Below are 16,371 nucleotides of genomic sequence, written 5' to 3'. Positions count from 1 at the left end.
CATACACACACACACATATGTGAGTCATCTAAGAGACCATAAGAGAGGGAAAAAATGCACTCATATAACAGTCATTAGAGTGAGTATATTATCCAAAATGAACAGTATTATATAACCATCATGGCTGATCTTACCAATCGTGTTCGTGCAAAGGAATAGAGAGCAGTTGCTATATTTCTTTCCATATCAACTAACTCTGATGAGCGTAAGGTTATATAATTGTAGTGTTACCTAACACTCCATTATAATCCTTACGCAAAACCGATTGGTAACATCAGCCGTGATGAATATATAATACTGTACATTTCAGATAATATATATACACACAGATAAATAGACAGACAGACGGATGGACAGACAGACAGACAGACTGATACATGGCTGTAAGCGAGTCATGTACAGCTTATGACCACAGCATGTTGAAAGCACCAGTTCTTGTTCAATCACACAAGTTAAGCAAGGTCAAGCCTATTTAATACTCCAATGAATAACCATCCAAGAAACCTGGGAGCTGCAGAAAATCTGCCTCAATGAGCTTTGTCTGACCCAAGAAAGCATGGAAAAAAGTAGACATCAAAATGATAATGAAGATAATGTACAAAAGCTGTTCATATACTGATTTGTTATTACTGTTTACAAAACATTGAAAAAGTTCACATATACTGTAAACAATAAGTAAATTCAAAATTAACCTTTGAACTTTACTGGTGTACACTAAAAAGTGTATCTGCTATGAAAAGCCAATAAGTATGGAAAGATATAAAAGATATAATGTAGAATGTAAATACTTCCACTTAAATATTTTTATTCTTTCAGCAGAAACCTATATAGTACTAGTTCATTATAATAACTGAAGTATTTCAGGAACAGACGCTTTTATTTTGTTTCCGGTTTTATATTTACATCAACAGGATTTTGTATTATCCTTATATTATCCATGTATCATCATCATCATCATCATCATCGTTTAACGTCCGCTTTCCATGCTAGCATGGGCTGGACGATTTGACTGAGGACTGGTGAAACCAGATGGCTACACCAGGCTTCAATCATCCTTATTAATAATTTATTAATTAAATTTTCATATAAAACAATTTAAATGGTATTTTTGATCATGAAGGCATTACATTTTTGTCTTCCACACTAATGGCTGACAGAAATTCCACAGGATACACAACTGCTGGTTGTGCTGAACATGCTTGAAAAAAATGCTTAGTGGCATTTCTTCCAGTTTTCCATTCTGACTTCAAATTCTGCCAAAGCTGAATTTGCTTTTCATCTTTTTTGACTACCCTGACTCATAAATTTCAGGCCTTGTGCCAATATATGAAAAAAATTACTATAGTAATCTTAACTCTTAATCTCACATCAGTTAGTTTGGGCAATAAATAACATTTAATTAGTTCATGTCACCTTAAATATGATAACATATTTCATTGCCATCATCATTTCCTTGCTTGTATGACAGTGTCATCTTCTTACAACTTTTACGTGATGTCAATTCTTCCTGTTTCTGTCTACCAAATCTACTCACAATGCTTCTGTTGGCCTGAAGCTATTGCAGAAGACACTCACCCAAAGTGTCATGCAATGGAGCTCATCCTATGTAGTTACAAAACAAACTTCTTAACTATACATCTATGTCTGCATCATTTGGGTGAGAAAAAAAAAATTAGTAAAATTTTGTTCTTACATAAAATGTACTCCTAAAATTTAAAGTTTAAAAATCTGGACAGAAAGTATGTATCTATTATACATAAAAAAATACGGTAATTCTAGATAATTTATGATTTTAACCTTGAGACTAAATATGTGGAACATAATTTTGATGTGAATTTCTATGCTACATAATTTCTTTCATACACTTATTCACATATCTATAACAACATTGAATAATTAGTTCTGAATATTTCTCTTGATATATAAATTCTGAGTAAAGTGTTTGATTGTTCTGAATACATACAAATTAACTGAGGCCTAAATCCTATCTCGAGTTAATCGCAAGATTATTTTAAAAGAAAAATGTGTGTTTTTGTTTTTTTTGTATAGATTGTATACAGTATTTAAGTCTGAACTAAGAAAATTCACAATCATTTGCGAATGTCCCACATTTCATGTAGAACTGAGCTACTTTTCCCTGTATACCCATTTGCATGTATGTCCATTTGTGTATAATACCAGTAAACTTCAACTTCAAAAAGCTTACTTTCATTATTCCATGTTGTTAACTTTTATCACGCGGCGAGCTGGCAGAATTGTTAGCACGCCGGGCGAAATACTTAACGGTATTTCATCTGCCATTACGTTCTGAGTTCAAATTCCGCCAATATTGCCTTTCATTCTTTCAGGCTCGATAAATTAAGTACCAGTTACGCACTGGAGTCGATGTAATCGACTTAATCCCTTTGTCTGTCCTTGTTTGTCCCCTCTATGTTTAGTCCCTTATGGGCAATAAAGAAATGAGAAAATAATTTTTCATCACGCAATATGATGTGCATATGAATAATTTTTTACTTCCTTTATACATATATTTAAGACTTTAAATGTACCCATAGAAGTGAATAGATTAATTAGATTATTTTGTCAACATTATAACACATGTATGGAAATTTAGTATTAGGTTTCATTTCATGTTCATTGCAGCTGACCTACTTCTTTGCCCAGAAGGAATACTGGTAACTTTAGAACATTCCAATTGTTTTAAGTTTCCGCTGAAAACATCAGTATATTGAAAAAAAAATTCAAATAATGTTTCTTACTTCCAAGGTTCAAATGACTTCTTTTGGGTTAGTTTTTTGGGGGATTCACTAGTATATTTATAAGATCATAAACTAGCTAACATGGCTCTATATATTTGCACCATCCATCCAATTTAATAGATGAATTTCCCTTTACATCATTTAATAGGTGACAAGTTCAAAGATATTAATCTTAATTATAACATGGAATGAATTTGACAGTTTACCTCTGGTGCTGCTACTAAACAACAACAATTAACAAGTATTTTATAGTCTATTGCAAGAATGATTCCAGACAGAGTTTTTACTTAAGTGATACACTAAAGAAGTGGTTCTCAACCATTTTCTTACCTATGGACCTCTTTGATTCTTATTTTACTCAGAGGCAGGGACCCTCATAGCCTACTAGTTTCTAAACACCCCTATTTTTATAATTAAATATTATTAGGAATTGCATAAAAAATGTTGAAATATTTTGTGTATAGTAGAAATAAAACCAGTTTATTGTATGTAAATTTTAACAACAAAATCTTATATGGCCCTCCAAGGACCATATGAACCCCAGTTGAGAGCCATTGCACTAAAGCATGCAGTTTAGCTTATTAGTCTTGGATTTTATCTATTAGCTCTAATGTTTATGAGTTCTAAACATCAGAAAAAAGCTACACATTTGCAAGAGAGTGGACACAGACCAAATGAATTCTGCATATGCTTGTTACAGACTGTTATTGATACACACATGGTACCTTTAGCAGAGTCCTCCTGACTAAAGAAATAAAACTAAGGGAATGAATGAAAAGAAGTCAACTCCAGAATGATCTCAACTTAAAATACAAAATTCTCTAATGAATTCTGTCTAGTGTGCCTTGGCAACCTGTATTATTATTATTATTATTATTATTATTATTATTATTATTGAGTGAGAGAGCAGAGCATGCCATCAAAGTGACACTGGGGTAAAATATACAAAGCTCAATATACTCATCATGACTACCCGTCTGATAAAGGTACACCAGGCACATGCATCACAACCATATGTGCGTGACATGGTGATTTCATATCAAGATAAACAGCACATGACCTCGCAGATGGGGCCCAGTTAGAATTTCTTCAGGTCAAGTAGCCCATCCCGCTCAAAAGGTCCCTGAATAAGGTTTGTTTAAGGATGTTGAGCAAAACACCCATGTTTCCAAAGGTGAATTATTCAAACCCCAAAGAATTCCTCTCAACACATGGCTATGATGCTCCCCCACTATTTCTGCTCATGATCAGAGATGCACATACCATCAGCCACCAAGGGACATGCTCAACTGGTTAAGGTCAAACAACCGACAAGCAAATCTGTGGTATTAAGCAGAATATTTGCTGTAGCCCATCTTTTATATTATTATTATTATTATTATTATTATTATTATTATTATTAGGGCAGTGAGGTAGAACAACCATTAGCACACCAAGCAAAATGCTTAGCGGCATTCCATCCATCCTTACATTCCAAGTTCAAATTGCGCCAAGATTGGCTTTGCCTTTCAGGGTCAATAAAATAAGCACTAGTTGAACACTGAGGTTGATATAATCAACTTATTTCTTCTGAAGTTGCTGGCCTTGTGCCACAATTTGAAATCATCATCATCATCATCATCATTATTATTATTATTGCATATACGCACAACAGATTAGACTGTTGGAAAAAGGAAAATTCCTAACATCAAGTTACAAATAACCTTAGATGCCAAGAACCCTCCTAAGTATTCTAGCTGTCACTGATAACACTGTTTTCTGGAATTGTACTAAACTAAGTTTTATGCCTATTTCCTCTATCAATCTGTTCAAATCTTTAGGGATGGTTCCTATAATTACAGGGGTACATTATTATTATTACCATTATTATTTTGACAATAATAATATATTTTTACACTGACACAAGCTACAAATTACTCAACTGAATTTTCTCCAGTGCACAGATGTTACTAATTGGATATGTGAAAGACAAAGACCTCAAAAAACTTTCTGTGATTAAAGTAGCTAGGCCTGGTCTAAATATATAAATACATGAATCAGCATGTTTCACTCATTTCTTTATATATAATTCTCCATTGATTAGCCATGCAATTACACTCTCTCTATCTATCAAAGTAAACATGGCATCTGCATAATGTGGTTAATCGCACAAAGTTATCTTGCAAATGCGTGTGTGTGTGTGTGTGTGTGTGTGTGTGTATATACACACACAAACATATATATATATATATATATATATATATATATACAAACACACACACATACATATACACACATACACACACACACGCGCATACACATGAGAGAAAATTTACGGGACTTGAGTGCTTGTCTATGTGGCTACATATATTTGTACATGTACATGTGTGAAGGAGACAAAGAAACCCAACATATTTACTTTCGTTAATGTATGTGTCTAGGGGGCTGGTGTTTGGTATATATATACATAAGCACCATTTACGTATACATACATGTGACAGTATGTCTGTGACTGTGCGTAATGAGTCACTTGAATTTTATGTGGATGCATTTGTATATGAATAGACAATAGCTTTTGTTAGTGTTTGTACTGTGGCTCTATGTGGTTTGATGACATTTTATTAGAAGCTGCGAAAGCTAGTAGCTTTCTCAGAGAGGAATTAAGTATCAGCTCTTTAATATAAGAACTATTTTAATCTGGTACTTTACAACCCAGTCACAATTGTATTGAACTTGGGGAAGTTCAATACAATTTCTTATAAATTATACAACACACAGCAAAGAGTACATGAATTTCCTATACATTTATATTAAGCTGAGACAGGAAACTTTACACATTAATCTGAGACAGGAAACTCTAACCATGTAAATATTGCTTGTCAGATGACCATATGACCGATTTCAAAACAATACCTACCACCCCCACTCTTTTAAGTACCAATAAGAAATGTAGACAATCCTTTTTTATTTGTTTGCTATTTTCATCTTCACAAGATCTGTCCATCTTAGCCAAACTGAAATTCTGTCAAGCCTTCCCCAACAACTTATCCTCTAACACCCACTCTTCCATCAATCCTTTATACCACCCTATTTCTTTCCTTCACTTCCTCTTGCTGAACTGATACTCTATGCATTCCTTATCTTTAATCATCTGTTTCACTTTTCTCACTCAGTGCACTTCCTTACACATCCGCTTTTTCTGCTCCTCTATCCTATTCTCTCTCTCATATTCCCCTTATACCTCGATCTCACCTCTCTCTCTTTCTTTATCCCTCTTTCCTGGTAAGCAAGCCATGATTTCACCTCTTCAGCAAGTAGCCTGTTCCTGTCCTTCTATACTATACTCCACTCAGTATTAGATGACCTCCACTCAAGTATTAGATGACCTCACCAGTGCTGCTGCCATGTAAAAAGCAACCAGTACATTCTATAAAGTGGTTGGCATCAGGAAGGGCATCCAGCTGTAGAAACCATGCCAAAACAGACATAGAACCTATCGGAACCCTCGAGTGTGTCTATCCTTGTTGAAATATCCAAACCATGTCAGCATGGAAAAAGCTATGTTAAATGATGACGATGACAAAGATTATTAGTCAGTTACTTATCCTAACAAGATATTTTATCATTATATATATAATGAGCCAATGTGAGAATTTCACAATCACTTGAATTCCTAAAAATAACAAGCAAATTTTCTTCAAATCGCACCCCACTGTCTTAGGAAAGGGGACAATGTACAATGTAGTTCCACAAATACAAGAAAAACAGGTATGGAATGGTCAAGAGTGGAATATCTTTAATCATAGTACTGCTCAGAGCCAACCTGGGCTAAACAACAACTACATATATAAATATTATATATTGTTTCAGTTTATAGTCAACATAATAAGACACCCACCTCAGTTCAATGCTTGTGATGAGCAATAATACTATGAAATTAACTATGAAGATTTTTCAATATAAAATGATATTAAACATTATAAGCTCTGATATGAAACAGAAAAACAGGGCCTGTCATTTTTGTTTAAATTGGTGTCTTATAACATCTAATATCATTCTAATATATACTTAGTTCTGCTCTAAAATAATTAAGTGCTTGTAATTTCCTATAGAGGATATGTAGTTACACCAATCAATAAGTATCAATAATAACAACCAAGTCTGGTCTCATTCAGTACAATCAAAATATGTATATATTAGTTAATATCTAGATTAAATCATCCAGTGTTGTAGATAAAACATGTGAAATTATGTAATATATTATTATGACACCTGCACTACAGAATTTATCATGCCAAGGATGTGATATGACTGACAACCTTGCTAGTGCTAGTGTCAAGATAAAATGCCCCCAGCACACAATAAAGTGGTTGGTGATAGGAATTGATATCCAGCCATAGAATACAAACCAAAATGGAGAAAAATATGTGTGAGATGGGGTTCTCCAACCTGTTTAGGATGGTAGTAAGTCTGAATAAGAACTGATTTGAATCATTACAACCCATCCAATCCATGCCAGCATGGAAAGAAAAGTTGAAAAAAAAAAGCAGATATAAAATGTTGATGACAATGATTAAAATATATGAATTAATATGTATTCTATATAACAGTACATCTCATAAATCTGAAGTTGTTTTGTTAATGTTCCACAAGAGAAATCTAATGAGGAAGACATAGCTGTGACCAAAGGATGCTTCAACCATGACCATACCCGTTTCTCTTCTGGAATAGAATACCCCAGATAACATAATCCAATGTATTCATTTTTAAGATAGCAAAGTGTGGTTTAAGGGAGAATTAGATGATATTTCTAGCAGTTGAGTAACCACATAGAGCCTCAATCATTTTGGAATTATAATCCATAGAGAGAAAGTATGGGCCTGACAACTAAACAAAGCGATTTTACCTTTTAAATGGGTCTTACTAGTACAGTCAAAACAATGTCTGTTATCTTATCATCATCATCATTTAACATCCATTTTCCATGCCGGCATAGGTTGGACAGTTTGACAGGAGCTGACCAGTTGAAGAGCTGCACTAGGTTTTAATTGTCTGATATAGCATGGTTTCTATGGCTGGACGCCCTTCCTAATGTCAACCACTAAACAGAGTGTACTGGGTGCATTTTATGTGGCACCAAATTGGGTGCATTTTACATGGCATTGGCATGGGTGCTTTTTATGTGAAAAATCCTGTTTCACAACATTTCAGCAAGTTTATGTTTTAATGTTTTAACTGAAAAATATCAAGACAAAGCAAATGGGAAGTTACCAAAGACGATATTAATAACTTATATTTTACTGTTTCACCTCCATTTTTCTCAGCTAGCTTGGATGACAATCATTTTGATAGAATGAGGATACAAATTTTGATATTACATATATTGTTGGAGAAAATATTTTTAAGGTTGGTTGCTCTCTTCTTGAGAGAATCCTCATGGTTTAGTTGGAAAGGTACCAGATGATCAAATGAGGGGCTGCTAATTTGTCTTTGACCAAGACATAGCTTCCAACAGCCAATTCCATCAAAGTTGCTATAGGCTGTTGTTGTTTGGTCCCCTGATTAAGCAGATCAATGATCCAAGGTGTTTCAGCAAAGACTATTCCATGTCTTATTTTTCTGGCAGCATATTATAGCCTGGATTACATTATTTAATAAGTCTTTTCTCTTTTTTAAAGAAGGTAAGGTGTAATTTGAAGATTTGATTGCTATTTCTAGCAGCTAAGTAACCATACAGAAGCTCTCTCATTGGTTCACCAAATTATAAGTAGATACTGCAGATGGTATAAGTTAATAGAGTAAGCAGGAATTAGTAAATGTGTTTTTTTTTAATGCTTTAAGTCAGATGGGCCTGAGTGAAAGTAGTTCAGGATCAACCATCTCCAAGGAGCAGAGGCCACAGTAATAGCAGTAGAAGTATGTCTGTGTGTAGATGATGGTGTGTGTTGGCCAGTGATTTCATGCCAATCAGTCAGTTGTTGCTTATTATTTTGTCTAGAATCTTTATGTCCATAGTAGTCACACTGTCACACAATGTGAAAAGTTTGAAAGAGGATCATCAAGAAGGCCATCATTGTCATCGTCGTCATTTAATGTCCATTTTCTATGCTAGTGTAGTTTGGACTTATGTGAAAAGCTACCTGTGGTAGATCAATGTCTTATTCAAAGGGGACAGAAAAAAAGCTATTTCTCATTCATTAAATATTACAAAATAGATTTAGTTCTTTGGATTCAGGTAATTCTGAAAGGAATGGCTAGTTCATCTTACTATTAGCACACTTGTACAAAGTAGATGCTGAGGACATTAGAGTAAAGTATCTTTACTGTAATGTACTACAGTGAAGTTTACAAAACAATTAGTTCTAAAAAGATTTGAAATAATAACCCTAGTTAATAATCTATCATCTTAAAACTCACAATTGTAGAAAGAAGCAAATGTCTGAAAAATATATTGTTGTCTTGCCTGAGTAAACACCTGAAAAGTTCTGCTATGTTAATAAAGTATATGACTCACCTGGACAATATCTAACACCATACCGGCACCAACCGTGCCAAACCCTGCAATGATATATGGTATGAAGACTTGCAGACAAATACTAAGTGCACTCTCATCACTCTCTGATAAAGTTTTTACTTCTATTTCAATTTCATCTTCAAGGGAATGGTCATCTTCCTGCAATGGTAACAACGGTGCTTTTATATCACTAGTCAAGTCTTCATCCAACAGAAGACTATTGGCTGCACCTTCTAAATGCAGGTTTTCATTCCCATTCCTAAAGTCTGATAGAGGAATTTCCTCAGGCATATTAGTTGAGTGACTAGATTTTAAATCATACGGGGCTGTTTTGGAATCTTTTTCACTGGCAATGCCACTCGAGCTTTCATGGCTGATTCGTGGAACCATTATCCTACGTCGAACTTTGTTTTCATGTTCTGGACTGGAAGACATTTTCCCATAGTAAAATTTGCATTTCTAATCTCAAAAGTTGAATGGATGTTGCTCTGAAATAAAACAAACAAAAAAAAAAAGATAAATCACGATTCACGTAAATGTTTGTATCATCTTTACATGGGTCAGACAAATGTATTATTGAGGCAATATTTTACAGCTGAATGTTCTTCCTCTTGCAAACATTTACCTGATTTTTAAGGATCTTTTAACCCACATCTTCAAAAATATGAAGCCAGTGGACAACTTGTTGACAGGAGAAATGACAACAATGTCGCTGCTCAGCAATAATCAAAAATGTGTAAATTTAAACAAGTACACACACATATAGAGTTGATGACATTTTTTCAGTTAGTTTATTACTCACAAGGCTTTATTACTCACAGGGCATTCAAGTTGTGCAGTGAGTAGAACTGAACTCGAAATACGTGGCTGGGAAGTGAACTTTTTAAATACACAGCCATGTATTGTAGAATGGTTGCAAATTTATAGAGGAAGATTTATGAATTTGAGAACTGGTTAATTAATGAGTATGAATATATAATACTAACATTAACTTAACTACAACCCACAGCAGCTTTGAAACATACATGTTACAACAACTATTATAATAACAATAAATTACTAATTTGGGTGGAGTCATCTGGGATCTGATTTCACTTAATAAATCAGCCAGAACACTTAGAAGCTTTTGAATATTGATATTAAAAATCATCCATGTCAGTAACACCATGATTTTAATCATCGTCTGCCACTAACTTTGCCATGCGTGCTTTTGTTTCGTTTTTTTTTTTTCAATTCACAGCCAGGCTGAATACATAGCTTAGTGGAAAATGATGCCAACTCTTCTCTTTGTCTAAAGGGTTTTCATCTTCTTCCTCAAACTCTCACTTATATGTACATAGATTAGAGATAACACGAGAAAGCTCATTTTTATGAATCTGTGAAAAGAACTGGAACAAAGTGCAGAAAATATGGTTCAAATGAGGCCCATAGGTGGTATGTAATAATTTGGCTTCAAATGCACTAGAATAAACAATGTAAAACTGAACAAAGTTAACAGGTGTTAATGAAAACTGTAACTGACTGCTGATACAAGAATGAATATTGAAAACAGCATTAGATACAAGCTATTGAATAATGAAAAGAATTATATTAATTGCTTTCTGGGAGATATAAATGTCATTCATATGCTAATATTAGCCTTGCATACATTTTATATGTTGATTAAGACTATTCAAGGTTGTTATCGCTTCAGTGTCAGAGTTCAATTATTCAGCTGAAAAGAAGAAAAAGCTTCTCAACATAAGGGATTTTGTGTAACTATGACTGTACTTAGATATAGTCTGACACAACACCTGTACTGACAGGAGGTAGATAGCTTTTCAGAACTGCTAACTCTCCAGCTGCTCTTCATGTGATCTAAATTAGATTCGATTTATTCCAAAAGTTTCTGTCTTGTGTGTTGAAATTCTAAACTTATATTTGTGGAGATCAGAACATTTCTATCAAAACTGGTGCAAAAGAAACCAACAAAGAAAAAAACAAAAACAATTGTTTTGCATTTTATTTTTCTGTGTTTGTATAGGTTGTGCAGTTTTGCAAATTTAGATAATGGTTTTACAGCTGAACACCTTTCCTGCTATTAACTACTTAATTAAAATAGGAATGCTACAGACATTGTGTCATTAGTAAAGTACTACTGATTCACCTGCCAAAATTGATACATCTCCTTTGTAAGCATTACGCAATTTTCCTACCAAGGGAACAAAAACAGTGAATGCCAAATCAATATCAACATTGTAGGAAGATTGATGTTTTGGAGAGGATGAAGAAATAAGGAACTCATTCTTGGATATAGAAGGAAGAAAACTATCTAGACACTGTATGGCATGAGTTCTAAGCAAGATTTACTTACACTGCTAATGTTTTTGGGAAAAGAATACATGTCAAACAATCAGTTCATCATCTATCTACAGATGTGACACTTGGTCACACTATCAGTGTTGTATCCTGAAATTACTCTGTATTTTGTGTCATACAGCATACACCCTTGTCCAGGTGATTAACTTGGGTTGATGAAGCCATGGCTTGTGTCCAAGTGGCATTCTACTGAACTCCTAATCACCTCTTTTCAGCCAGAGCTATATAGATATTTTCTCAGTAACTTCTATGTTGTTCTTGATGGCTCTTATGGAGGTTCCTGAAATGCCCAGAGTTCCACAGGCCTTACTCAGAGTACAATCTGCAAATCCATGACTACTAATCTCCACTGGAGGGCAGTAGTCAGGAATGTTTGCTCTCCATCCATTCTTCTGACAACTGGTATCTGGTTCGCTTCCTGTCTTGAACCTTCTTCAGCTTCTCCAAAGTTACAGTTATCTTCAGTAAGACTAGCTGCTTTGTTGCACTGGAAACCAAGATAATATCTAGTCTCAGTAAGCTCTGTGTGATGTGCACAGGAAACTTTAGCTGTTTCACCAAATCAACTTCCATCACTTAGCTCCATACTGTGGAAAGTAATCAATTGGAATTGCCCTTGGGTCTTTTCATTGGCCTGTCTCTCTGTTTCACAAAACTATACTTCTAGCTGTATCGATGGCATTTTTGCCCTACTGATCTCTTTGCTGATTTGTCTCTTTGCTGATTTGTCTCTTTGTTGATTTGTATCTTTTACACAATGCCTTGGAGCAGCTGCTTAAGCTATGCTTGAGGATGCCTATCTTAGAAACAAATGACATGCAAGTGTTTTCACTAAGCCCTACATTAACAGGTTAAATGAGCTGGAGAGGACATCAATGATACCCTGGATTATGAACTTGATCCTTTGTGGGTCCCACTTCCAGATGTCCGGCCAAGTGACATTCTATTCCATTGACTGTTTTCGCTTCATCCAGGTACACTGTTTCCACATTGGTACTGCTTGCAAATCCAGTCCTGTCTTATTCCACACCCTGAAGGAGGGCTTTGTCTTTCAGCTGCTCCATTGCCTGCTGGATTGCCTTAGATGTCTTACACTCACTTACTGTTCTCAATGCAATCCTTACATCAGTCACTTTGCTGTCCTTGGAACTGGGGTACAATAGATGTTCTTACACTGTCATGCATGAGTTCCTAGCATGGTAAATCTACTTCTCCAGCTAATGTCTGAAAGAACAGAATACATGACAAACAATCACATTAACACTCACTAATATTAAGAATCAAAATCTAATTTGTATGTATGCATGCATACAAAGAATCACTTTGTATTTATGCATACTTACATACAAATAATCATTTGAAGAATGTTTAAGAAGAGGTGGATATTATATTAAGTTGGATATATGCATGATGTTAAAAGATGGGTATATGATATCCATTTCTTACAAAGAAATATTGTCATTCACATTAAGTATTAATCATGCAAGTAAAAAAAAAACACGAAGAATGAGGTGTAAGTTAAGAACTGCTCTATATGTTAATGGGTTTCAAAGTAAAATACAGGAAGATATATGATTTTGATGAGACATGGATAAATTAATTTTGTAAGGGTAAGTATTGTCAATCACTTAAGTAACACTCAGTCGTCTTGGAAAGTTTAATGAGAAATGCTTCTTAATGAAAACATATTAACTTTGGCAGTAATGTCAGAAGTGGTTACTATTTTGGTAGTAATGTCAAAAGTGGTTACTATTTTGGCAGTAATGCCAGAAGTATTTGGCATATTGGCACTAAAGTCAGAAACTGTTATCACTTTGGCAGTAATGTCAAATGTAGTTACCACTTTGGATCCTAATGAGTACACAATGCATGTAGGATACGGCGACATTTGGCAATTGTTACTTTTATGTGTACATCCTGTCGCATTTTGGTCGCAGAAGCATAAATACACTTCTATCTAAAAGATATCTACGACATAAACCACACGATGTAGATTTTTAACGTATCTATTGAATATGTTAAAAATAACACCCAAATCGCCCTCAAATCTACTGACATGTTTTTTAACATGGATTCGCTGGATCAGAGTCTACCTAGGGTTAAAAAAAACATCTCCACACGTATACACGTCACTGAGTGTGGGACAAAAATAAAGATAAAATGTCATATGAAAATTTTCAAAATTACAATGGAGTAGAGACGTGACAGAGATTAATACTTGTATTATCACCGGTTCTCACAAAATATGAAAAAAAAAGAAAAAAATCTCAGATTTAATGAAACGTGTAAACAAAAGTTAATATAAAGTAGAAGAAGAAAAAAGAGTAGAAGAAAGCTACAGTACTTTCAAAACAGTAAGACTAAAATAAGTTTATGATGATGTGAAAAAAGATATCAGAGAAAAGTCATCCGAACATTTCTGACACGTTTGTCATAAATCCAATGATTCGTGGAAACTATTGAGATGTTGAGTAAGATTTAGTACAATTGAAACATTTTATTTCGTTCCTTACCATCTTATATAAAATAATTCCCAGTTACGATGTCAGAGATGTCATATATAAACAAATGACATGAGAGTGAAACAAAATATTTAAAAAAAACATTCATAAATACCTCAAGCAACAACAAAACTGACACATGCCAACATGTAATATTTCGACTGCATTTGTTAAATCTCGTTTCGTCTCCCGCTCACTCGAGATTAACATTTTTTTCTAAAATGCACTTTTATTTTTTATTAATATATATTTAAATTTTAAATATTAAATTTAAAATGGCTTAATAAACTTAAAACTAACCCTTTTGACTAGTAATTTTAAAGTTAAGAAAAAGATGAGACGACATCGAAAATTAGTTCTAACGTCTTCTATCCCACCATTTGATTTGGCGATGTGGCACAAAAATACATGAAAATAATTGTCTTCAGATGGTGTCGGTTGAATGGTGAGTTTATGAAAATGAAACGATAAGATTGGAAATAAAGAAATTTATAAGCTAACTTCTATTTATTATAATGCGTATTTTGAATATCTTATTTATAATGTGCAGAACAGAGTCGGACGAATGTTAAATGATGCTATAGCTGATTACACACCGGCTAGACATGTGCTTAATTTCGTGTAGCCTAACATTATACCATAATCAGTACAATAAACACGTGAAAATTAACACGAATGGAACGAAAAAGAAAGACAGCTGCTTCGATTTCCAAAGAATTACTAGAAGTTGAAAATAATTCAAGTGAGTGTATTATTAATCCTAAGCTACCTGTTGAAATAACAATGAATATATGTAAAAAGAAAAAAAAAAGAAAAATACCTGATCGTTCTAATCAATACAAATTCTTCACAAAATCATGAATGTCAACTCTTCACGTCAACTGTTTGCAAACGTTAGCCTAATTCCCACAGATTATTTACTTGTAATGCTGGATGGAGTTTTAGTTGTCGCTTTGCTACTTTACAGGGCTTTTTTGTTTTCTTAATACCTTGGCTATTAAAATCGATGTTTAGTCTCATCAGCTGAGACCTGCAATAATAATGAACAGCTCTGTATATTCTGCGTTCTAAAGTTATTAATTCACCTTACATTTTTTTCAACAGGTGACTCCAAGTATATACAACGATCTAATAAATCATTGGACTAGAAAATATAGTAAAAAATGTTTTGTTATGATCCTAAGTTGTGTTTAAATCTTGTTGGGAGAAGCAGTCGAACGCTGGACTAAATAGATGTCTTACAGTATTTTGATTTTATTTCTTTAAAACAAAAAAAAAAAAACCCAGCTGTCTCCTAATTATTGTTTTGAATATCAGATTCAGAATGTGTAAAATAAATAAATGTAATAATAATTTTATTTTTAATAAGAAACTAATTAGGACCAAGGGATTAAACAGCTGTATAGAAATATATTTCGTTTGCATTAGGAAGTATTAGTACTTTGTTAATCTTTTTACTTATTTCAGTCATTCGACTGTGGTCATGCTGGGTCACCACCTTTAAGGGTTTTAGTCAATTGAAATCGACCTCCGTACGATGTTGTTGAACAGCTGCGTTACAACTGAAAATTTAAAATACCCAGATTCAATTAATTATTAACTAAGGACGAAAATGCAATTCCTAATGATTTAAACACACACACACTTCAAATACAAGCGAAACATAAACAAAGGACTGCAGTTGTAACCCCGCCAAATTCTGATCAGATTTTGATTTAAAAAGATTACTTTACCTTTTTTTTTTCTGCAGTTTCTGAATTTCATGTTCAAAACACACAAAAAATTGAAGACGAGGGGAGGGGGGCAAAAAAAAAGGCATAATGTAAAAAGTTACAGGGTGGTTTTAAAAATCTACGCTAAAAATGACGACCTATTTGCTTAAAACCATATTGAGATTTTTTTAGCCCTGCTTAAGCCAAACAGTTTTAGGAGTTTTGTGAAATCAATGGCACAATCCGTTCTTGCAGAGTAAAATAATTTTTAAAAAAATAAAAAGTGGAGGGGAGAGACTTCATATTGTTGCTTGGCTTGCTAGAAAAGCAAACATATCTCGGATCACACCCAAGCTCATTAGAAAATGACATTGGATGATGTGATCCTGGGTCAACTGTGTATGGGGAAAAGGTGAGATAGCACAGCTGGAGCTAAACAACTCCACTGGGTGAGCATTATATATATATATATATATATATATATAATATATATATATATATATATATATAATATATATATATATATATATGATATATATATATATATA

The 16,371-nt window shown here is 33.8% G+C and overlaps 2 protein-coding genes across 9 annotated transcripts in view; one reads left to right on the top strand and one right to left on the bottom strand.

The window, feature by feature from the left end:
* LOC106869098 (solute carrier family 41 member 1) overlaps positions 1-16,371 on the bottom strand; it is a 43,531-nt gene that overhangs the window by 24,420 nt on the left and 2,740 nt on the right. For 2 of the 7 annotated variants that reach the window (XM_014914630.3, XM_014914635.3), the window contains exons 1-2: positions 14,227-14,354; positions 9,253-9,740 (exon numbers count right to left, since the gene is read on the bottom strand). In XM_014914630.3, coding sequence (XP_014770116.1) covers positions 9,253-9,687 — 435 coding nt within the window. In that variant the 5' untranslated portion in view covers positions 9,688-9,740; positions 14,227-14,354. Of the gene's footprint in view, positions 1-9,252; positions 9,741-12,713; positions 12,835-14,123; positions 14,147-14,226; positions 14,355-14,931; positions 15,245-15,844; positions 16,227-16,371 lie in introns of those variants that run through there. The other 5 variants (XM_089361552.1, XM_014914632.3, XM_014914633.3 and 2 more) reach the window with 5 other exon arrangements.
* LOC106869342 (NOP protein chaperone 1-like) overlaps positions 14,444-16,371 on the top strand; it is a 48,277-nt gene continuing 46,349 nt past the window's right edge. The window contains exons 1-2 of one of the 2 annotated variants that reach the window (XM_052972111.2): positions 14,444-14,556; positions 14,662-14,853. In XM_052972111.2, coding sequence (XP_052828071.1) covers positions 14,787-14,853 — 67 coding nt within the window. In that variant the 5' untranslated portion in view covers positions 14,444-14,556; positions 14,662-14,786. Of the gene's footprint in view, positions 14,854-16,371 lie in introns of both variants that reach the window. The other variant, XM_052972107.2, reaches the window with a different exon arrangement.

Source organism: Octopus bimaculoides, chromosome 1, assembly GCF_046866305.1.
Source record: "Octopus bimaculoides isolate indiv1 chromosome 1, ASM4686630v1, whole genome shotgun sequence".
NCBI classification, from domain to species: domain Eukaryota; kingdom Metazoa; phylum Mollusca; class Cephalopoda; order Octopoda; family Octopodidae; genus Octopus; species Octopus bimaculoides.
This window is presented reverse-complemented; position numbering and strand designations above follow the sequence as displayed.